The sequence below is a fragment of the Micropterus salmoides genome, unplaced genomic scaffold (genome assembly GCF_014851395.1).
Source record: "Micropterus salmoides isolate LMB-PRFRI ecotype aquatic unplaced genomic scaffold, ASM1485139v1 Ms_hic_scaffold_22, whole genome shotgun sequence".
Classification (NCBI taxonomy): domain Eukaryota; kingdom Metazoa; phylum Chordata; class Actinopteri; order Centrarchiformes; family Centrarchidae; genus Micropterus; species Micropterus salmoides.
In genome coordinates this window covers 3,305,451-3,326,968 of record NW_024041373.1, presented here as the reverse complement: position 1 = coordinate 3,326,968, position 21,518 = coordinate 3,305,451, and the positions used below count along the sequence as shown (strand labels likewise).

The 21,518-nt window shown below is 40.9% G+C and overlaps 1 protein-coding gene across 2 annotated transcripts in view; it reads left to right on the top strand.

The window, feature by feature from the left end:
- Positions 1–213: 213 nt before the first annotated feature.
- Positions 214–21,518, top strand: part of gbf1 (golgi brefeldin A resistant guanine nucleotide exchange factor 1) — a 128,440-nt gene continuing 107,135 nt past the window's right edge. For both annotated transcript variants that reach the window (XM_038737531.1, XM_038737530.1), the window contains exons 1-3: positions 214–638; positions 10,217–10,321; positions 15,073–15,139. In XM_038737531.1, the coding sequence (XP_038593459.1) occupies positions 10,226–10,321; positions 15,073–15,139 (163 nt within the window). In that variant the 5' untranslated portion in view covers positions 214–638; positions 10,217–10,225. The remainder of the gene's footprint in view (positions 639–10,216; positions 10,322–15,072; positions 15,140–21,518) is intronic.

Sequence of the window (21,518 nt, the reverse complement as noted above, 5' to 3'; positions counted from 1 at the left end):
ACTTCAATTGACGTTCCATCGTACTTTTTGTAGTTAAAGTCAGAAATTATTTCCCAGTTCCGAGTTGCCTGGAACGCAGCATTTCCCTTGTTGGAGACGCTTTCGTCATCAAACGCTTCCTTCCCTAGTGCTCCCTTTGTCCCGCCCTATTTATCTGTAATTTAGTGATTTTTCTGACAATCCCTGTCATTCTATACTATTAGAAAAACAGTACAGACGCTAATACAGCCTAAACGTTAGTTCTCTGGTATATATACTTGTATTTGAAAACCCTATATCACGCTTAAAGTGATTATTTTAGTGGCCTGTCAATCAAGAGTCTGTCATCAGGCTAGGTTGAGACTGCAGATCTTTTCCACGTCAGTGTGTTTACTAAGACCACCAAGACCAGACTGACAGCTGCAGGAAAGTCTTCAATTTATTCACTTCTGGAGCATTTCTTAAAGAATGAATGCATAAGCGGTGTTTGGGAACATTACGTTATCACGCAGTGGAATGTCCGACATTTTTAGTTTTTCTTTTTGTAGTAGTGAACTGAACTTTGGTCTTCTTCATTCACTGTTGGCCGGCTAGCGTGCCGAGCTAGCCTAGCATTAGCTACAACAGGACTCCATCTTTGAAATACCAGCCACACACAGGTAATATATTTGTATAGAACCAGACAAGCGTGTTTATATTCTTGTATACATACCGGCGCTTTGCTGTAATAAATCAAGGAAGTAAGTTACGGTTGTCTGAGAGGAAAAACGCTGAAGATACAGCTAACTTAACTGAAGCCAGTTGCCACGCTAGCTAGTAGAGCTAGGTAGTTAACTTAGTTGTCAGATTTCTGAGCAGGTAACGTTAATTTGCCTTGTTTAAGCAACGAATATGTCTTTAGTACGTTGGTGGATATGAACTAAATTGTTGTCATGTGTCCTCTCATTGTGTGTCCCCGAGGACTGTCAACGGTCTTTCAACATCTTAGTGTGGTGGATAGCGAACGTTAGCCTGTTAGCTTTGCTGTTGATACAGACTTTACCTAGTTAACGTTTAACGTTATCTAGTTAGCCAGCGACCACCTACCTGGCCCATGGCAGCAAACTCCGTGGCCTGTATTACTTGCTTTTGGTGTATGACTGTATTATGTTGCACTTCCACACATATAACATTATGACGGTGTCACCATGACATGCTATTTTTCTTACCTTTGAGATTGCTTGGGGCTTGGCTTTAGTTGGCTGTATTTCTGACAAGTTACAGGCAAAGATGTTGTGTATTGTGACATCCAGCTGGTTGTTATCACACAGCAACATGAACTAATAGCTGTCACTGATATCTAAGGGCAAGGAAATCTAGAGTGTACTCCACAACATGCAGTGATTAATTGGTTTCATTGCTAGCCTAACCGTGAGCATCACTAGGAAAGCTGTTATCGTGCAAAGATAAAAGACATCACTTTGTAAAATAAGCTGTTCCACAAACACTTTTAAAGCTAGATATGTACTCTTCCAAACAGCTAGGAGCCCCTTTAGCCCCTGAGCTTTCTGGGAAATGTAGTATAAGGTAAAGGTACTGGTCTGGGGTGCGTTTCCTGTACAACCACAGAAGGTAGCATTGAACTATCTTGGTACGATGCATCGTTATACTAACAAACACCTGAAGTACAACCGTTTCCCAAAACTGTCGTACCCTGTTGAAACCACCGTGGTTTGAACTAACTTAGTTTGAACCAACGTAGTTGGAGCTAACATGTTTCTAGGTGTGTTTGTCTGATTTTCACAGCACGAAACTCACAAAACGTTGTCATATTCTGTCTAAATATGTCAATTGTGGCCAATATTAAGTGACATTTTTATGCTAACTTATTATTTAGGCTTTTCATATCATAGTCGTACTGGCAATAACAAGAAAATCAACAGTAGTATTAATGAAATCAGCAATATATATAACCTAATCATTTTATTTAGCCTACATATTGTCTGTAGCTTAGAAGGGAAAAAATTAAGAACTATTAGTGATTACAAGACATTTAGTAAAATAGGTTTAATCTGCAAGTATCCTCTTGTCGACACTTTACACTATTATGAATCCCTTGGCCGCATCTGACATCTAGGTTTTGAGAATAGCTCAGTGTGATAAGTGTCTGAGCTTACACATGTTCTCTATTGAGACAGACACGGGTTCGACTCCTGTGAGTCTCTATTTATCTTTGTTATAAAGGCAACGAAAACATTCAGGGATTTATTTATTACAGTACTTTCATTGATTTTATGCTGTGCCTTTTTATATTTATGTTTGTAATGAAGACTAGAGAACACCCATCGTCCTCAGAGGTCTGGAAATGCATACATTAAAAGTCTTGTCTTTACATACTCCGTTCTGTCCTTTTACCTTTCTACTGGGTGACTAATATTAAATCAAGTTATTGTGAACAGTTGGGTAATCTGCGAGAAAAACGCATGATGTTTGTAGATGGTCTACAGATAGGCTACTGAAATAATGCAACCCTACCCATGAGCCGACAAATACATTTAAAAGTACTTTTACAACTACATTTAAAAATACCTTCACTTTAAATATGTTTGTACAGCAGGATTATCAAACAGTCCCTGCTTAGCACATATTATGACATTGCATTTTCTGCTATCTGTGATGTAGTCACAGTGAACTAAGCTTCTAACCACAGGTCAGGAGCTGTAGTTCAAACTATGCAACTTAACGACAGTTGGTGTGAACGTTCGTCGGAACTATGGTTTCGAGGAACACCTGCGTCGCTTAACGATGGTTCGTACCATATAAGTTACCAACTTAGTTACCTCCATAATTCGAACTAGGGTTTTGGGAAACTTGTTTTCCTGTCTGGTATCGAGCCACACAACACAGTACCATCCCACCGGAACCTTGCAGAACCCCTTAACTTTTTCTGCTCAACAAAGTGGCTGTAGTAAGACCTCATGGTGGCTTGGGCTATTATTCATATGTTAGAAAAAAGTGCTTCTTCCTAGGACTGCAACTAACCATTATATTCGTTGTGGATTAGTCTCTTGATAATTTTCTTGATTTGGTTGTTTGCTTCATAAAATGTCAGATTGATTTAATAGTTGACAACTAATGGATTAATCAGTGTCATGCACAGTAAACACTGTCATAAATTGATCAACAGCTTAAATAAAACATTGCTTATGCTGATTAGGCTGTGTTTTCTCTTTATTTTCTTAAACACTAAATAAAAGTGACTGAAGGCAAACTGTAATCTAGTGCAGAGCTGTTCACTTGTCAAACATTTAACCTAAACTGACTTGGTTTTACTAAGTTTACTGTACCTACCTGCTGATCAGGACCTAACATCAACGATTCACATTTGAATTGGTAGTTTAAAAACCTTAATCGGTACATCCCTGGTGAAGACTCATTTTATATGACAGTCTTATCAAGTATAAGCCTATCACTCTGTGCATACATCCTAGCCTTTACCTATCATACCTTCATCCTCTTTTTATTTTGAATAGGTTGCTTAGCATGAATTTGAAAGATTGTGGCCTCAGCCAGCCAGTCTGTACAACCAGAAATCTCTGTGTGAAGTAAGAGTATTATCTAGCATAGCTATCGTGACACAAGGGAAAAGGTTAATCCAACCATTTTGAGATACTGTTTGTCAAATAAGATCAGTATGTCATTTTTATTCTGTTTGGTTATCCATATTGGTTTTAGGCATTGTCAAGGTATGCATGGAAATTTGCTGTTTGGTTCTTAGATTCTGTATACATTTGAGGATGAGAGTTCTTAGTTTCATAAAATGAATTCCGGTGTACCCACATGAATTGTTGTAGACAAAATATGTTTGCCATGAGAAACACTATCGGACATTCTTGCTTGATGGCTCAGTGGTCTGTAGGACATTATTTATGGTAGCCAGTATATGTCGATCTTTCATTGAAGTTCTGTCTTCTGTAGGCTTGTATGCTAGGGTTGTGCGATGTCTACAAAACTTCCATCAGATGATGTCTACATTGAAACATTGGGATGGACGATGGCATCGGGTACGCGGGCGGGGGGGTAGCAGTCGTCTTATATGTGCATATGTTTCCTCGTACGTTACAAGTCACGGTGGATGTTTTACAAGCACGGACCAGGTAAAGTGCTGAATACACAGGGTGCAGATGTTAGTTTCGGTTGGGAGATAGGCTGCATCATTAACAAGCACCGTGGTAACGGATCGCAGGTGGAAAAATGCAGGAAAAGGTCTTTTAGTGTTAGGGTTATTAGACTTTATAAAACGTGCTGCTGATGGAGAAAGTGGAGTAGACGGGCGCAGGGGAGACAGAGAGAGGCGGGGCACGCCGGTCGGTGTGTTTACCTGAGGTGTTGGCCTCTTGTGTATCTGAGTGTGGGAGAAGATAATTCTGAGGTCCGAAGCATATTTAAAATTTATAACAATTATGTTCCTGGTGATTAAAACCTGCTGGTCTAATGTGAAAAATGTAGATTTCTTTGCCGGGGGGGCGTGGTTTTACAATCACGATGCCTGCTCAACCATCGCCCATCTGTCAGCCATTGCTGATGGACGATGGCATCGTCTATCGGCCCAACCCTATTGTATGCTAGTTCAGTACCCTACAAGTTTCATGAATTGAATAGTTGAATAATTGATACACACACCCAGCCACGCACATTAAAATATTTTGATTATCTAAAGATCCATTGTGATGTTTGCTCAGTAGTGAATTTTGAGGACTGTAATGGTTAACACAGGCTATAAATAAAATACATTTTCTGATAATAACCACAGCATTATTGATACAGATATGTTGACAATATTTAGATGAGTTCACGTTCTTCCCTTAGTCAAGTGGTTTGTAGTGCTTAAAAAAAAAATCTCATTCACACCAGACAAGATATTTAATTCCATCCCACTCTGACCTCTGTTACAGCATCACTGTTCTCAGAACTAGCTGTCCTGTCCTAAAAAGATAGCAGACTGCCTTCACCACGCTGACTGAATCAGTTGCTCCATGAGGATTATGCAGAAAGAAAATGGCATTGTTTTTATTTATTGAATCATCCATTTTTATTTCCTTTGTAGTCCATGGGCCCAGGCCAGAATTTTCACTAACCGGTACCACCCAAGGTGGCAAATTGTAGTTAGATTTAAAAAAAAAGTCTATATCAAATTTCAGCATGATAACCTTTTTTTGAGTGGTAGCTTTGTCACAGAAATCAGCCTTCAATGACTCGAACCGGTGTGCCAAAGAATGAAAAATCTTGTCACTTTATTTGAATAGAACATGCCATACAAAGAAAAACAAAATAATTCTACCTTGTTTATAAACTTACTTGTTCATTTGATCATCATCATTGCAAACTGTCAACTTTTTGTAAACTGACCAATCACAGCCTGTATGGGATGTGCAAACTTGAGAAATGTTAAACTTGTTGTTATGCATGAATGGGTATGATTATTGATGAGTTAGTACTTAGCATTAACAAGTGGAAGACTGATCACCATGTAGAGCAGTTTTCTTGCACAAGGATTTAATGAAGGAAACCAACCCACAAAAAGTCCAACTGGAATTATTTTTATACTAGTGGTCAGGTAGGTACGTTTATTGTCACAATATAACAAGTTATAGCGTGAAATTGAGTTTTGTAACTCCCTTCTACTAAATAGCAGAAAATAAATAATACAGAATCAATTATAAATTAAAGCTGCAAGCAGCGTTGAGCGGGCCCTCGACTCAAGCTGACTCTGCTCTGGAGTTATCAATGCAAAAATCACACAGGTGACGTGTTGAAAATATCTCACAAAGTTTGGTTGAGGTGTCAGTTATTCAGTTCAAAGTGGCTGACTTCCTGTGTCCTTTCCAGATGCCAGTAAATGGCCCTATCACTATGACATGTAAGTCTCTAAGAGGTTAACTTGTGAATTCTGAGATAGATCTGACTATGTCTAGTCCATTTACATGCTACTTCCTCTTTCATGGCACAACATCAATTCAACAGCACGCCATGGACACACGGTTTGATCAATCAAAAAAAAGCTTCGCAATTTAACATCGCAAGACTCTTAAGATGGCGTTACCCACATTTAAAGTCAATCAGGTTAAAGCTGTAGGAGGAGTTCGTTAAAGTACAGAGCCTGTAAACGTGAAAAACGCTTGTAAATAATTCAAAATGGCCAAGAGGCTTATTTTTAAGTCTGGAGAAGATACATCTGTTTCTCAAGTTTGGTAGAGCTAGGTAAAACATACGGCAGGGGCTGCTTTTTTGAAATTTTGTAGGCGGCGCTATTGAGTCGCTTTTCCACAACCACTCCCCCAAACCATGTCAGCCAATACAAAACAACCGTTCTGATGAGCGATCAAAATCTCTGATGAAATTTCTGATTAAAAAATGTAAAATGAAGCAAGAAGCACTAAATGCCTGACTTCCGGATGAGCAAAATCTCATTAAAAAGCGGAAACATTGCAATTTTCACCAGTTCTGACGTGTGTGCAAACTTTCATGACATTTCAATTATCCTAAGATCACGAAAAATGCGTTTCCGAGGGAGAATATTAATAGAGATGTATAATAGAGAATTAGTCCGACTGACTTCAGATTGTCGCTGTCTACTCTAAACCCGTTGATAATTAAAAGTTGTACAAACGTTTTTTGTAGAACGGCGTGCCGTCCAAAATCAATGATTTGCCATAAAACAGGAAGTTGTTGTAACTTCAGTGTACATTCTCACATCTGCACCAATCTTTACATGTTTGATAAGAGTTCTGCCCTGAATACATCTACAAGGCAAAATTCACCTGTAGTCACAACAGGAAGTATGTTTATGCTGTGATGAACCACTTCTTGCTGGTCGGCTATATCTACTTCAAATCTATCTCCGAAAACTCTTAACACATTGATGTCATGTTGTAAAGCCCGTAAGTTTTCCATCAACAGTGTATCCTTTGCGGGGTGGCGAAGTTCCATGGTTTGCTGTGAAACAGGAAGTCGTTGTAACTTAACTGTACATGCTCAAATCTGTACCAAACTTTGTGTGCTTCATAACTGTCCTGCCCCAAACTCATCTACATGTCAATCTCCACCTGTAGTTGTAACGCCACGTGCTCTGCTGTGCCACAAAGGGGACCTTCGTGCTGTATACGAAGCGCATAGCAAATTCACACCTCCACGCGCTGCATGTGCGAGGGCCCGCCCAACGCTGCTTACAGGGTTAATTGTTGTTTGAAATCCGGCCGATGATGGCGGTGTCATCCTCAAACTTCACAACAGAGTTCTCTGTCGATATTGACTAACAGCTACGTACAGCGTGTTAGCCTCGAAAACCCAGCTGTATTCTAACATTAACTTAGCTGTACATATAGATTATTTTTCAATTAATCTAACAATTATCTTTTCGATTAGTCGATTAATCTAATGACCTAATTTTGTTTATTCCAAAGAAAGAAAAGTTGCCTATTACTCAATTAACATACCAATTTATCCAAAATAAATATCAAAAACATGTCTAATCAATAAATCTATATTTTATTCAATCATCCTGATGAAGCACATTAGAATAATGACAATAGCAGCAAATCTTAAAATGAATAAAATTTCTACGTCACTGCTGTGTGGCAAAATGACATTAATTAGGCAATATTGAGTACTGCAGTATGAAAATCAAATGTATTTCTGCATCAGTGAACAACTGAAAGCTTGTCTGTAATGTTAGATGTTGAAAATATGAAACGGCCGATTGTTAAATGACACGCGGTGTAACGTTGCAGAAATTACTTTTAACATGAGGGCAATAAACATTTTAAGGGACTACGTGTCCTCGTGCTTGTGTGGCGACAGAAGGTAAATATGATTTGCGGTGCTGCTGTCTAGACAAAGTGCTGCAGGATACTTTCGTTTCACATATTCGTGGACAGCAGTTGTGCTGCAGTGACGCTGTTTCCAGTTCAGAGAGCTCATGGAGGAGCACGTTGTTGAGTGTCTGTCTGAAATACTCCAAACTTTAGACAGTCAAAAGTCTTGTAGCTGGAGCTTGTCCGGGGGAATCCCACTAACACCGGATGCAGTGACGCTTCGACGCACGTAATGCACGTCGACGTATTTACGTAATCGATTACGTCGACGAATTGCCACAGCCCTACTTACATGCTTGCTAATAACTTTCTTTAAGCTGGGTCTCTGACATGACAGTATTGTGTTGGAGGTAGGGAGAGAGAGCAAGTGAGAGAGAAGGACGAGGGAGAGGATGTGCTGTGTGAATAAGCGCTGCCTGCAGCTCTGCAGTCAAATAAGATTTTAAATAGGCCCAGTAAAAAGAAAAAAAAAAAAGAACAATCAATATGTGGTGGTCACCGTTGATATTGTGGCGGGCCGCCACAAATAAATGAATGTATGGGAAACACTAACTTATCTTCTCATGTTCAAAACTTTGTACATTCAGAATCTCTCGCACATATCTGTGTTCACTGACATAACAAAAGTCGGAATATTAATGTCATTAGCCTATTTAAAGACAATTCATAATATTTTACTACATGCCCTATACTGCATCACGTTAGTGATTCGCTGGAAGTATCCCCTCGACCGTCTAACAGACACAGAACCGGGGGAAAACAAAACTAACCGACAACACCTGTGATCAAGCAAAAATCTCACGAACAATTCCACACACATGTTAACTTCAGCACCTCTGAGAAAGTGCAGGTTACAATCCCCAGCAGAGCAAGTCACGACTTCAGTTTTTAATGTTCCATTTTTATAAGCCTACTGAAACTACTTGTATATGTCCGCTTTGGCACAAACTGTTTGTAACTCACAGCGCGAGGTGGGTCCACGTCACTTGCTGGTGTCGCAGCAAAGTTGCTTTCAGGGTAGGTCCGACAGCGGAGTATCCATCTTGTAAATGTGTAACCACTGCGATAACAAGATGTTCATGGTGTATTCCTCAGAGAAATAAACACTTTTCCACTGTAATACCAAGAAAGAGTCAATTTTCAGTTTACACAGTAAACACCATGTGGGTAAAATTTTACAGGTCATACTCTGACTTCCCATTTCTGTGAAGGCAGCGCGGAGTAGCTGACGGATAAAAAATACACCATCTCGTCCAGTAGCAGTGGACTAAACTGGCAGGTGTTAATGTTGCAGACCACAGTTTTTTTGCAAATAATTTAAAGTTTAAACTATTATTGTTGTGAATTTTCTGGTATAAACTTGCCTTAGAATTTCCAACTAAAACGCCCCCCAAAAGCAGCTCAGTGCCCCCCTTTCCAAAATATTGCTTCCAGCGCCCCCCATCGTCCTCGGAACGCCCCCTGGGGGGTGGTACTGCCCCCGTTGAGAAACAATAGCCTAAACACTCAGGCATTGTCCTGCACCAGGAGGTACCCAGGGCCAACTGCACCAGCACAAGGTCTGACCATGGCTCTGAGGATTTTTTTTCCAGGTACCTAGCAGCAGTCAGTGGCTAGCAGGTCTGTGTGGCCTTCCAAGGATATGCCTCCCCAGCCAAATTTTTTCAAATTTCTAGGTCGTTGAATGTCCCACAATCATGGTTCTGTCGTCACCAGACAGTCTTGTCTGTCTGAAAAGATATCCTCTGTAAAATATTTTTCCTTAATATGAAGGCTAATATAAAATGTATATAATATTATTTCAAATGATGGCAGATCTAGATAGCCCTGACTATTTTGAAAAAAGTGATATACAGTATAGCATGTATGGCTTCCTCTCACAATAGACTTCACACAAACCTACTGTATGGATACTGTAGGATGATAATGGCAAAAACAATTATTGTCCCAAACAATTAGTAAAGCTACTCATTTAAAAACATTATCATGTATTAAAGTACTTATATGGACCCTACAAACAAATGGGTTGCAAAGAGATTTTGCCACCTTAGGGGCTACCAAATTCTGGCTTGAACTGAACTGGAAGGCTCATTATGAAACTGGGGACAGACATTAAAAGAAGAGTGACAGACATTAAAAACCCTCCAGAAAACACACACAAAAAAAACTAGGTATATGTGCTGTGACAGATTTTTTATAAAATACCCATTATAATTAATCTACACCTGATGACTGTGAACCACCATATCTTGATATGAGAATTTTGTAACAATACAGTTATATAGAGGGACTTGAAGTGATAATTTAAAAGAAAAGAATCATTGCCAAGCACTGGCTTGAATTTCTGCCCAAACCAAACATCCTCCCCTCTGTTTTTCTCTCAGAAAAGCAGCATGGTGGACAAGAATATCTACATCGTCCAGGGTGAAATTAGTAGTGTTGTTGGAGCTATCAAGAGGAACTCCAGATGGAATACGCACACTCCACTGGTAAGTTAAACACAACAGTTATGTCTCAGGTTTTGCATTCCTGAAAAGGTAATTTGTGACTCTGAGAAGAGCAGTTTCTGTGCTATGATTATTTCTGAAAAACTGACTGACACTTTTCAAAATCACTACTGTCTGACAAGCCTTCCATAAGCTGTAATGAAACTGTTGTTTCTAAGATATTCACAGTAAGTGGGAGAATGGAATCTGGTCTGTAGTTGTATAGGATCAAGGCCAGGTTAGGAACACAGCCAGTAAGAAAGGCAGGAAATGTGTGTGTGTGTGTGGGGGGGTTAAGTGGCCAGGAATAAATTAAGCTTGATATCCTGTATGGCCTATGAGAGATGTCCTGGGTCAAAACCATTGGTTCTAATTAGATTCCGACCAATATGGGTTTTTGGGGGCTGATGCTGAAATTGAAAGCTGTTCTGTATGTGGGCTATAATACCTTTCCCTAAATGGATTATGTTAATAAAATAGATTAGAGTCTCAACAACTTAACATGTAAACAATTTCACATCAATAAATATTTCCTGCAGGAATGTTCAACTTTTTCAGCCATCTATAAACAGAGAGATTGAGAGAGAATAATTTACCTTACACATATTCAGCTGTAATGAATTCTTCCAATGTAGCATATTCATATCTAGTTTATCTCTTTACCAGCACTCTTTAATTATAACCAATGCTACGAGAAACCATTTCTCACCCATCTGGATGTAAAACATACCGTCATACTACATGACTGTCAACAACCAGTAATGTTACTTGCAACTATAATTACTTTTCACATTTGAAAGAGGAGCTAGATAACTTTGTCTGGCAAGAAGCTGTGTTAAATTCTTGTTCGCCTCACGTTTATTTACATGTCCCGTCTGGTTTAATCATATCTGACACACCGACTGTAACTACAAACAAACTGCTCGCAGAGATATTTTAGAATACATTAAACTACACTGCTCAAAAAAATAAAGGGAACACTTAAACAACACAATGTAACTCCAAGTCAATCACACTCCTGTGAAATCAAACTGTCCGCTTAGGAAGCAACACTGATTGTCAATCAATTTCACATGCTGTTGTGCAAATGGTATAGACAACAGGTGGAAATTATAGGCAATTAGCAAGACACCCCCAATAAAGGAGTGGCTCTGCAGGTGGTGACCACAGACCACTTCTCAGTTCCTATGCTTCCTGGCTGATGTTTTGGTCACTTTTGAATGCTGGCGGTGCTTTCACTCTAGTGGTAGCATGAGACGGAGTCTACAACCCACACAAGTGGCTCAGGTAGTGCAGCTCATCCAGGATGGCACATCAATGCGAGCTGTGGCAAGAAGGTTTGCTGTGTCTGTCAGCGTAGTGTCCAGAGCATGGAGGCGCTACCAGGAGACAGGCCAGTACATCAGGAGACGTGGAGGAGGCCGTAGGAGGGCAACAATCCAGCAGCAGGACTGCTACCTCTGCCTTTGTGCAAGGAGGAGCACTGCCAGAGCCCTGCAAAATGACCTCCAGCAGGCCACAAATATGCATGTGTCTGCTCAAACGGTCAGAAACAGACTCCATGAGGGTGGTATGAGGGCCCGACGTCCACAGGTGGTGGTTGTGCTTACAGCCCAACACCGTGCAGGACATTTGGCATTTGCCAGAGAACACCGAGATTGGCAAATTCGCCACTGGCGCCCTGTGCTCTTCAGATGAAAGCAGGTTCACATGTGACAGACGTGACAGAGTCTGGAGACGCCGTGGAGAACGTTCTGCTGCCTGCAACATCCTCCAGCATGACCGGTTTGGCAGTGGGTCAGTAATGGTGTGGGGTGGCATTTCTTTGGGGGGCCACACAGCCCTCCATGTGCTCGCCAGAGGTAGCCTGACTGCCATTAGGTACAGAGATGAGATCCTCAGACCCCTCGTGAGACCATATGCTGGTGCGGTTGGCCCTGGGTTCCTCCTAATGCAACACAATGCTAGACCTCATGTGGCTGGAGTGTGTCAGCAGTTCCTGCAAGAGGAAGGCATTGATGCTATGGACTGGCCCGTCCGTTCCCCAGACCTGAATCCAATTGAGCACATCTGGGACATCATGTCTCGCTCCATCCACCAACGGCACGTTGCACCGCAGACTGTCCAGGAGTTGGCGGATGCTTTAGTCCAGGTCTGGGAGGAGATCCCTCAGGAGACCATCCGCCACCTCATCAGGAGCATGCCCAGGCGTTGTAGGGAGGTCATACAGGCACGTGGGGGCCACACACACTACTGAGCCTCATTTTGACTTGTTTTAAGGACATTACATCAAAGTTGGATCGGCCTGTAGTGTGGTTTTCCACTTTGATTTTGAGTGTGACTCCAAATCCAGACCTCCATGTGTTGATAAATTTGATTTCCATTGATAATTTTTGTGATTTTGTTGTCAGCACATTCCATTATGTAAAGAAAGGAGTATTTAATGAGATTATTTCATTCATTCAGATCTAGGATGTGTTATTTTAGTGTTCCCTTTATTTTTTTGAGCAGTGTATTAAATATTTTAACTGCTCATTTTGTCGTTACCGCTCCTCCACTGATATACATAGCATTAGCTTTGTGGCTAATTTAGCAACGGGCAGTGTTAGCTGCTGAAAGTGATGTTGGAGAATATTTAGGAGTGATGAACTAGGGAGAAATGACCAACTCACCGGTAACACAGCCACTCTCCGTGTTGTTTCTACGTGCTCCAGTTTGCTCCAGTCTGCTCCAGTCAGCGGACTGTTTTCTTTTGTGGTTTTCCTGGTGTGGCAGTGATGTTAACAGTGGAGCTGCAAAGTGCCCTCTGGTGGACAAACTGTGCAACCCTCATGACATGAGTGAAGGATCTGTCTCTCCGTTTCTTTTTCAATAGTCATATATCAGCTGTTATAAACGTGATGCCGATATGAGATGATCCTAATGGGGTTCCCAGCCCTGGTTGTACTCAAGGACAGGCTTCATTAACCTGCTACTTGCATGAAAAATAGTTGCGGTCTTGTCTTCAAGAACTGGGAAAACTGCTGCTCCACCTTGTTAAACTATAATGCAACAAGTTATGTCATGTCTCTGTCAAGAGTAGAGATGCACTGATTTACTGGAAGTTGACGTTTTTCAGCTTGATCAGCCATGACCGTTGACAGTCAGCTGATCAGTTTCACATGATGTTTCACGTCAAGCACACATTGACACAGGCAGTAAAAGACTACAGTCACAAACATACACACATGCTAATACATGGCGTCGGCGTGGAACTTCTTCACTGCGAGCAAAAAAGACACAATGCTTGCAATTTGTATATAGCTGTACGGCCAAAACAAGCCGTGTTTCCCCGCACAGATGTTACTTGGGCGGACTGCCCGGGTGTACTATCAGCTGCCACAGGAGGCTACATTTGGCGACATTTTAGCACTTTGCAGAGAAACACTGACAACTAGCACGGTGGATATTTTAAAACATGGACCGGGTAGAGCAACAGTAAACACACCACTGGTCTCCATTATTGGCGACGACATTAATAACAAGCCTCCTCCACACGCAGTTCACCTGCTGCTGTGAATATGGAATCGAGAGTGGAGAAATCCATGAGTTGTGTTTCTTGGGCGACTTTATAAAACTGCTGAGGATGAAAGTCAACAGAGCAGACGGAAACAGGGAGAGAGAGACAGGCGTGTGTCTGAGAGTTAACACTAAAATAAGTACAAAATTATTAAAATGTAATATACAAATATTGTAGAAACATTACTTTAACAAACGCTTGTTCAAACGGGCAGCACCCAGTTTATACAGAAACATGGAAAAAAAACAAATTAATCAAAACTCGATTTATTAATTTGATCAGTCTCTTCAGAAAGAATGTAATTCTTTTGATGGATTGACCTTGTCCTCTTCTTCAAAGAAAACATACAGACAACTTCTTAAATTAGGGTATTTATAGCTAAATACCTAATAAATGAGGATTAATAAGGAAAAGAAACAAATCCAACTTCAAAACGGCAGTCCACAAACCAACGCGTGACGTCACGATGACTACGTCCACTTATGTACAGTCTATGCTTGTTTCAGACAGAGGCTGAAATGAAGGCCTATATGAAGAAATATTATTCATTAAATCATGCAAAGCTGCCATACAGGAGTCACGAAACTACAATATAGGACTAGAAAAGCAGTATAATAGGTCTCCTTTAACCAGCTGGGGGTGGGGGGTAACATGCATTAATAGGCTACAGCGTACCTACAGCTTAGATTTGACGCAGAAGTATAAATTGACCCTTAGAGGAGGTCTGTTCACCTCGTAAACTCTGCTGTGTGAATGTGAGACGTGTGTTGTGATCAATACAATATACTATTTGGGATCCTAATAAAGAAAGGAGGAAGGAAAGAATTTTCTATTAAAGAAAGTTAGAAATTTTTTTGAATGCAGTCAGTTAAATTTCTTAAAGAAAGAAAATTAGAATCGGCAGGTCAGAAAAATCGGAAATCCGAATTGGACCAAGGAAATTGCCATCAGTTCATTTCTATTAAATAGTCAACATGTTGGGCCCTTTTTGACCATCATAAATAGTCATATGGATACATATTTGAATCAGCTATTTCTCATTTTATGCAGAATATACTTAGTAAAGTGATATACATACTAGAAATGGTTGGTTTTATAGCACACATTCAACCTAATACATCACAAGAGTGAGCTTTCAAGTATCAAATTAGACTCAAATAATCTTGCAAATGATGTCTTTTTTTTCTCTGTCCAGGATGAAGAACAGGACCCATTACTCAACAGCTTTGGCCACCTCAAGGAAATACTCAACAACATAAAAGGTAAGTGGGCCCGTGGTGATGTAAGTCAGAATCAGGAACTTTATTGCCAAGTAGTTTTTTACACATACGAGGAATTTGCTTTGGTGATAAGGTGCTACATGTAAACAGACATACAGTTGACCTAAGTAAATGTAGAAAATAGGGCTTGGGCACGTTAACTCATTATTATCGCGTTAACGCATTAATTAATTAATGCAGACAATTATTTTATTGCACGTTAACGCAATTTACTTTCAAAATTAATTATTTTGAAAGTCTGTTGCTCACTGGCTCTGAATACACATAGGCCAACAGTCAAACCATGGGTCACAGGAGGGGTGGGATGTTGATCAACCTGCAAATCACCCACCCAAACAAGCAGTGGAGGGAGGCTTCGGCACGATGCAGCGTGTGGGAGAATTAAGACAGCGCTCCGTGAGTAAACGGCAGGCGCCCTATTGAGAGTAACCATGGCAAGGGTTAGATAAAGGGTAATGCCCTGGCAGTGGCAAATAGCTTTGGTTTAAAATTTGATTTGATTACATTAATGTTTAATTTGAGATTTACAAGAAATATTTTATTGCTACTGTGTAAAGGGAATACTGCTGGTAAAAAGCACCTTATTTGTTTAAAGTGTTTACAAACCACATGTTATTGCACTTTTGTGTATTTAGCAGTATATTTAAATTAAAAGTGCGCAATACAGTACTTTAGAATTCATTGTTCAATTGCGATTAATCGCGATTAAAAATTTTAATCGTTGCCCAGCACTAGTAGAAATATATAAATATGGAGTTAGTCAAGAATAATAAAAGAATATAGAAAAGTATTTGCAGAGAAAGAACAATGTGGCAAATATTTACATGTGCCTTACTCCGGTTTGTGTTGTGACATATTCGGTGCTTAAAGTTCTCTGGCACAGTGCGGGGCATTTTCGTATTCGACAATATATAATCATGTCCGTGGAAAATCTTGCGTATTTTTTTTTTAACAGTCGTGTTATATGTGTGTGAAGCGTCAGTCCTCAGCACAATCTCTGTCAGTGTATGCACAGAAGAAGGGGACTGGCACTTCTTGACTACGTGGACACTCATTGGCTATTGTAGGACATCAGATTTTCTGTTGGGTCAATTAAGGTGTCACTCAAAAGGTTAAGGTGTACCGTGTTTTTTTGTTTACATGCTAACTGTAAACAAACTAAACAGCAATCAGTCCGTGTGCATTTACTGATATAAAAATGCGCTTTGGACTAAATCTTTTACTGGATTGGATCGTCTGGACCTTTGCCAACATAACAAGGCCAGTTTTGTCGGTATGTAATCCATCGATAGGCTACGGCTTTTCTGGTAACTGGCGTCAATTTTGATTATTAGCAGTGCTTAAAGTACTTCTTCTTTTTACTCTTTGGCGTAGTGGGACTTTTCTTGGGTACAGGTGTTCTCTCTCATATCAGGTTCTCTGGGCACTATGTGACGCTCACCTGTTCCTGTTCTCGCCACCTCCTAATCTATTGGTAGAAACGGAGGTGAAAAAAGCTTGGGTGCCTTTCATGCAGTCGTGTGCATAAAGTTGCTCTTCGTGAACCGACTAGTCACAGTCTGGAGGTGGCGGGACACTAAAAAAAAGTTTGATGCGCTACTGCAAACTTTTGAAATGTTGAACTTGTTCTGCATCACGTTTAGAAAGAATAAAAACTCTGTATCAGACCCTTCTCCTCCTCCTCCTCTCTTGTTGTTCACAGCCTGCAGGTAACGTTACCTGGTCGAAGGAGGAGCGGCTGGTTTGTCTCAGCCAGCAGCTGAGTTTACAACAATGTGCCACATTTTAAGACTACAGACCAGTCTGTGCTCCAGACGGAAAGCTTTCTATTTAGCTTGTTTTTAACATTTGACTAATGCCAAGCTAATGTTAGCTGTGCATGTTTAGATACAGGTGCTGGTCATATAATTAGAATATCATCAAAAAGTTTATTTATTCAGTAGTTCCATTCAAAAAGTGAAACTTGGATATTATATTCATTCATTACACACAGACTGATATATTTCATGGTTATTTCATTTAATTGTGATGATTAAAACTGACAACTAATGAAAATCCCAAATTTTTTGAACTTTTGATGAACTTTTTGATGATATTCTAATTATATGACCAGCACCTGTAACATACAGGATGACAGACTGAGGACAGATGATTAAATTAACCTTTTCTACATGTTTACCTTACACACAGGTGTATTGATAAAGTATTTTCCTTTTACTAGCAAAGGTTTTATTGCACGTACGTACAGTAACGAGAGTAGCCGTCCGCAACTCGAGTAGGTTGGCGCTAACTTAACTTCACAGTCTCTACCACAATGGCGCGGCGTCTCTTTCTACTGGCCTGTGTGTGTGTGTGTGTGTGTGTGTGTGTGAGACGAAAGAGAGCAGCAGCCTGATGATAAACAGTCCCCGGCTCGTGTAATACTGCGCTTCAGGGCTATCATTACAAACATTAGTTGTCTTATCCATCGTGTTTCAAGTTAAATCAGATTTGACGCTTGAGACACAATGTTACAGACCAGCAGTATCGATAAGCTTGGACCTTATTGATTTTGGGGTTTTGAGAAATGTTGGAACTGGGTCCTTGTAAATAAGGCTAGCTGCAGATGGGAAGAAGCTGTTTTTGTGGTGAGAAACTTTGGTCCGGATGGACTGCAGCCTCCTGCCAGAGGGGACAGTCTGAAACGATTTGTGGCCGGTATGGGAGGGGTCAGCTCCAATCTTTCCTGCTTGGTTCAGTGTCCTAGAGATGTACAGGTCCAGAGGTGATGGAAGATTGCAGCCAATCACCTTCTCTGCAGAGTGAATGATACGCTGCAGCCTGCCTTTGTCCCTGGCAGTGACAGCAGCGTATCAGATGGTGATGGAGGATTGGTGATGGCGGACTCATCCCCACCAGAGATGAGCCCATTGAGGGTGGTGTCATCCGCAAACTTCTGGACAGACTTATCGGACTGGTAGCTGGAGGTGCAGCTGTTGGTATAAAGGGAGAAGAGCAGAGGGAAAAGAATGCAGCCTTGAGGTGAACCGGTGCTGATGGTCCTGGAATCAGAAACATGTTTTCCCATCTTTACTTGCTGCTTCCTGTCCGTCAGGAAGTCAGTGATCCGCCTGCAGGTGGAGTCAGGCATGTTCAGCTGAGAGAGCTTGTCTTGCAGTAGGGTCGGGATGATGGTATTGAAAGCAGAGCTGAAATCCACAAACAGGATCCTGGCGTAAGTTTCTGGGGAGTCCAGGTGCTGGAGGAAGTGAATTTCCATGTGTACTGCATCATCTACTAGTTACTGTACCTGTTGGCTCTGTAGGCGAACTGTAGGGGGTCCAGGCGAGGGTTTGTGATGGATTTAAGGTGGGACAACACAAGGCGCTCAAAAGACTTCACTACCACAGAGGTCAGGGCGGTGGTTCTGTAGATGTTTAGTCCTGTGGTCCTTGGTTTCTTGGGGACAGGGATGATGGTGGAGGCTTTGAAGCAGGCTGGCACATGGCATGTCTCCAGTGAGGTGTTAAAAATGTCTGAACACTGGAGAAAACTGATCAGCACAATGCTTCAGGATGGATGTGGAGACCGAGTCCAGCCCTGCTGCTTTGCGGGGTTTCTGCCTCCTGAATAGTCTGTTGACTTCACTCTCTGAGATGGAGGAGGGATGGTGGACTGGGGCTGAAGCAAAGCAGAGGAGTCACGGGGGATGGTGTCCGATTGACTCTCAAAGCGGCAGTAGAACTGGTTCAACTGATTTGCCAGGTGAGAATCGTTTATGGAGTGGGGGTTAGGGTTAGGCTTTGGGTTTATAGTTTGTGATCTGTCTGAACCCCCTCCAGACAGAAGTTGCATTGTTTGCAGAGAACTGGTCTTCTAGTCTCTCTGAGTACAGTCGTTTAGCTTCTCGCACCTCCATGCTAAAGCTGAACTTTAATATTCTGCACTGGGCCCTTTCCCCACTCCTATAGGTTGGTGTAAGGTCATGGGGTCAGTACCAGTTTAAACTGTGAAGAGAAAGTTGTTACACCAGCCTAGACGCACCGAACTGAACAGGCAATGCACCAGAATGAGTTTGAACTCCACAAAATAGGTTAGGTGTGAAAGGATCTGCAAAAAACGTGCTGTACCGATCACCGCCAATCCAGGGCTCAAACATAAAGACTGCATGACCTGCAGCCTCATCTCTCTTTTGTGGTTCTGCAGAACGCCTCCATTCCACATATACACACACACACATTAACGTACCGAGGTTGACAACAAATACGCTCATTAGTGTAAGTACATGGTGCAATAAAACCTTTGCGAGATATATCCAATACTTTATCAACACACATGTTTTATGAACACTAACATGTAGAACGTGATATTTTAATCTTCTCAGTCTCTCATCCACCGCAGTTGTGTTTTGGTTTTACACAAGCACAGCGCTAGTTCGGCTAATAGCCCTCCTCTCTACCAGCAGCAGAGGGAGGAGGTAGAGGAAGGGAAGAAGGACTGATGGGACTAATGCAAGAGTTCATCATTGTTTCTAAACTTCATTTTTGATGTCAGGAATATGATTTATTTTTCTGACATTTTAGATTTATTTCCAGTGAGATATTTGTGTCTTTGCTGTAAATCCTGACACAATATTAAATATTTTTTTTAAATTATATTTAATAAAGGCAGTTATTTAGTAATGAAAAAGAACTGATAAGAGAATTGATAAAGAACTGAACCAATAAGGAGTTGTAGAAGTGTATCAATAAAATCCTAATGATGCCCAACTTGTGAGAAAATGTCCAGCCCATCTCCATGTACTGGTTTTAAAATCTGTCCCAGTTGAATTTGTAATTGAATAGACCCTGCTGTACATTTACTGCCAGACTGAAAACTTTATATTACCGATTTTTGATGTTTGTGGATTTAAAATATATCCCACCTTTAATAGTTAGGCATATTTACAGTACAAACCTTGTAAGTGAACCATAAGGGAAAACCCCCCAAAATATTTGTACGTTAATTGAAACTTTGGTAATATGCTCAATTTAGCGTGATTAGGTCATATCCTCCCTCCCTATTTCAGTGCCTTTTCCCCTTTTTTCTGTATAAGGGGATATTTAATCAGGTATGCTCAGTAGTTTGCCACTGAGAAATACCTTGGCCTTTTACACTTTTCAATATTATCTCGCAACATCTTAAAGTGAAAGATATTTTCTCCATTGGTCCCATTATTGCTGTTTGTCAGTTTTATTAAAATATACTAATTACGAGAAGACAGTGAAGGTAAATGTGGAGGTAGAGTGCCAGTGTCTCTCTACAGGCGATGGCGATGCCATCCAGAGTAACTATATCTTTAGATAATGCCTAACGGAGGTGTTTGGGCCACAGTACAACTTCAGAAAATTACAGGTCATCCAGGTTTTTACATCTTGGCAAGCTTGAAGTTTAACTTACTGATTAATTTCATCTGGCTTGATTGATAGATATAATTGAGCGTCAGCTGCATAACACTGAAAGTTTATCCTGTTTGTCCTAATAATATTGCCTAAAGGAAGCATAAGGTGAACAGGATTGGTCCCAGCCCAGATCCTTGTGGAACTCCATGACTAACTTTGACATGCATGGAGGATTATCGTAACATGTACAAACTGAGATTGATCTGATAAATAGGACGTAAACCAGCATAGAGCGGTTGCTTTAATGCCAATTAAATGTTCCAAACTAATTGTCAATGGTGTTGAATGCAACACTAAGAAAGAAGTACAGAGACGAGTCCTTTGTCTGATGCAATTAGGTCATTTGTAATTTCCCCCAGTGCTGTCTCTGTGCTGTGATGCACTCTAAATCCTGACTGAAAAATCCTCAAAAAAGATATAGGTCTTTAGTTAGCTAAAACCCCTGGATGAAAAGTATGCTATTTAAGAAGAGGTTTAATTACAGTTACTCCAAAGGACTGTGGTCGTGCACCACAGATTAGCCTATTTTCAATATATACATATCTGTATGAGTTTTTATTCTCGACTCTCAAATGCAATGATTTAAGCTATATTTCGACCAAAGGAACTATTCCCTGGAGCTAGGAACCTTTGGAGGGACCAGGGTCTAAATGTAGTGCAAGGGTCTTTATTTTACCCCCCCAAACAGTCCATGCTCAGGGGTAGTACTTTCTGAAAGTACCTGTACTTTGGGGGGGAGAGGGGCTTGCCTTGCAGTGAAATTCTGAATGGGCGAGTAGGCTACTGGTTTTAACTGGAGAATGTCCAGTGTTTGTCTACGACTCCTCTCTTTTCCACCTTGTTTGCAAACCAATAAATCACAGTCAATAGCCACACAAGTCTCGATGATTAAATGTATTGCTCGGAAATAGCAGCCAGCATACAGCAGTGTGTTTACAGCG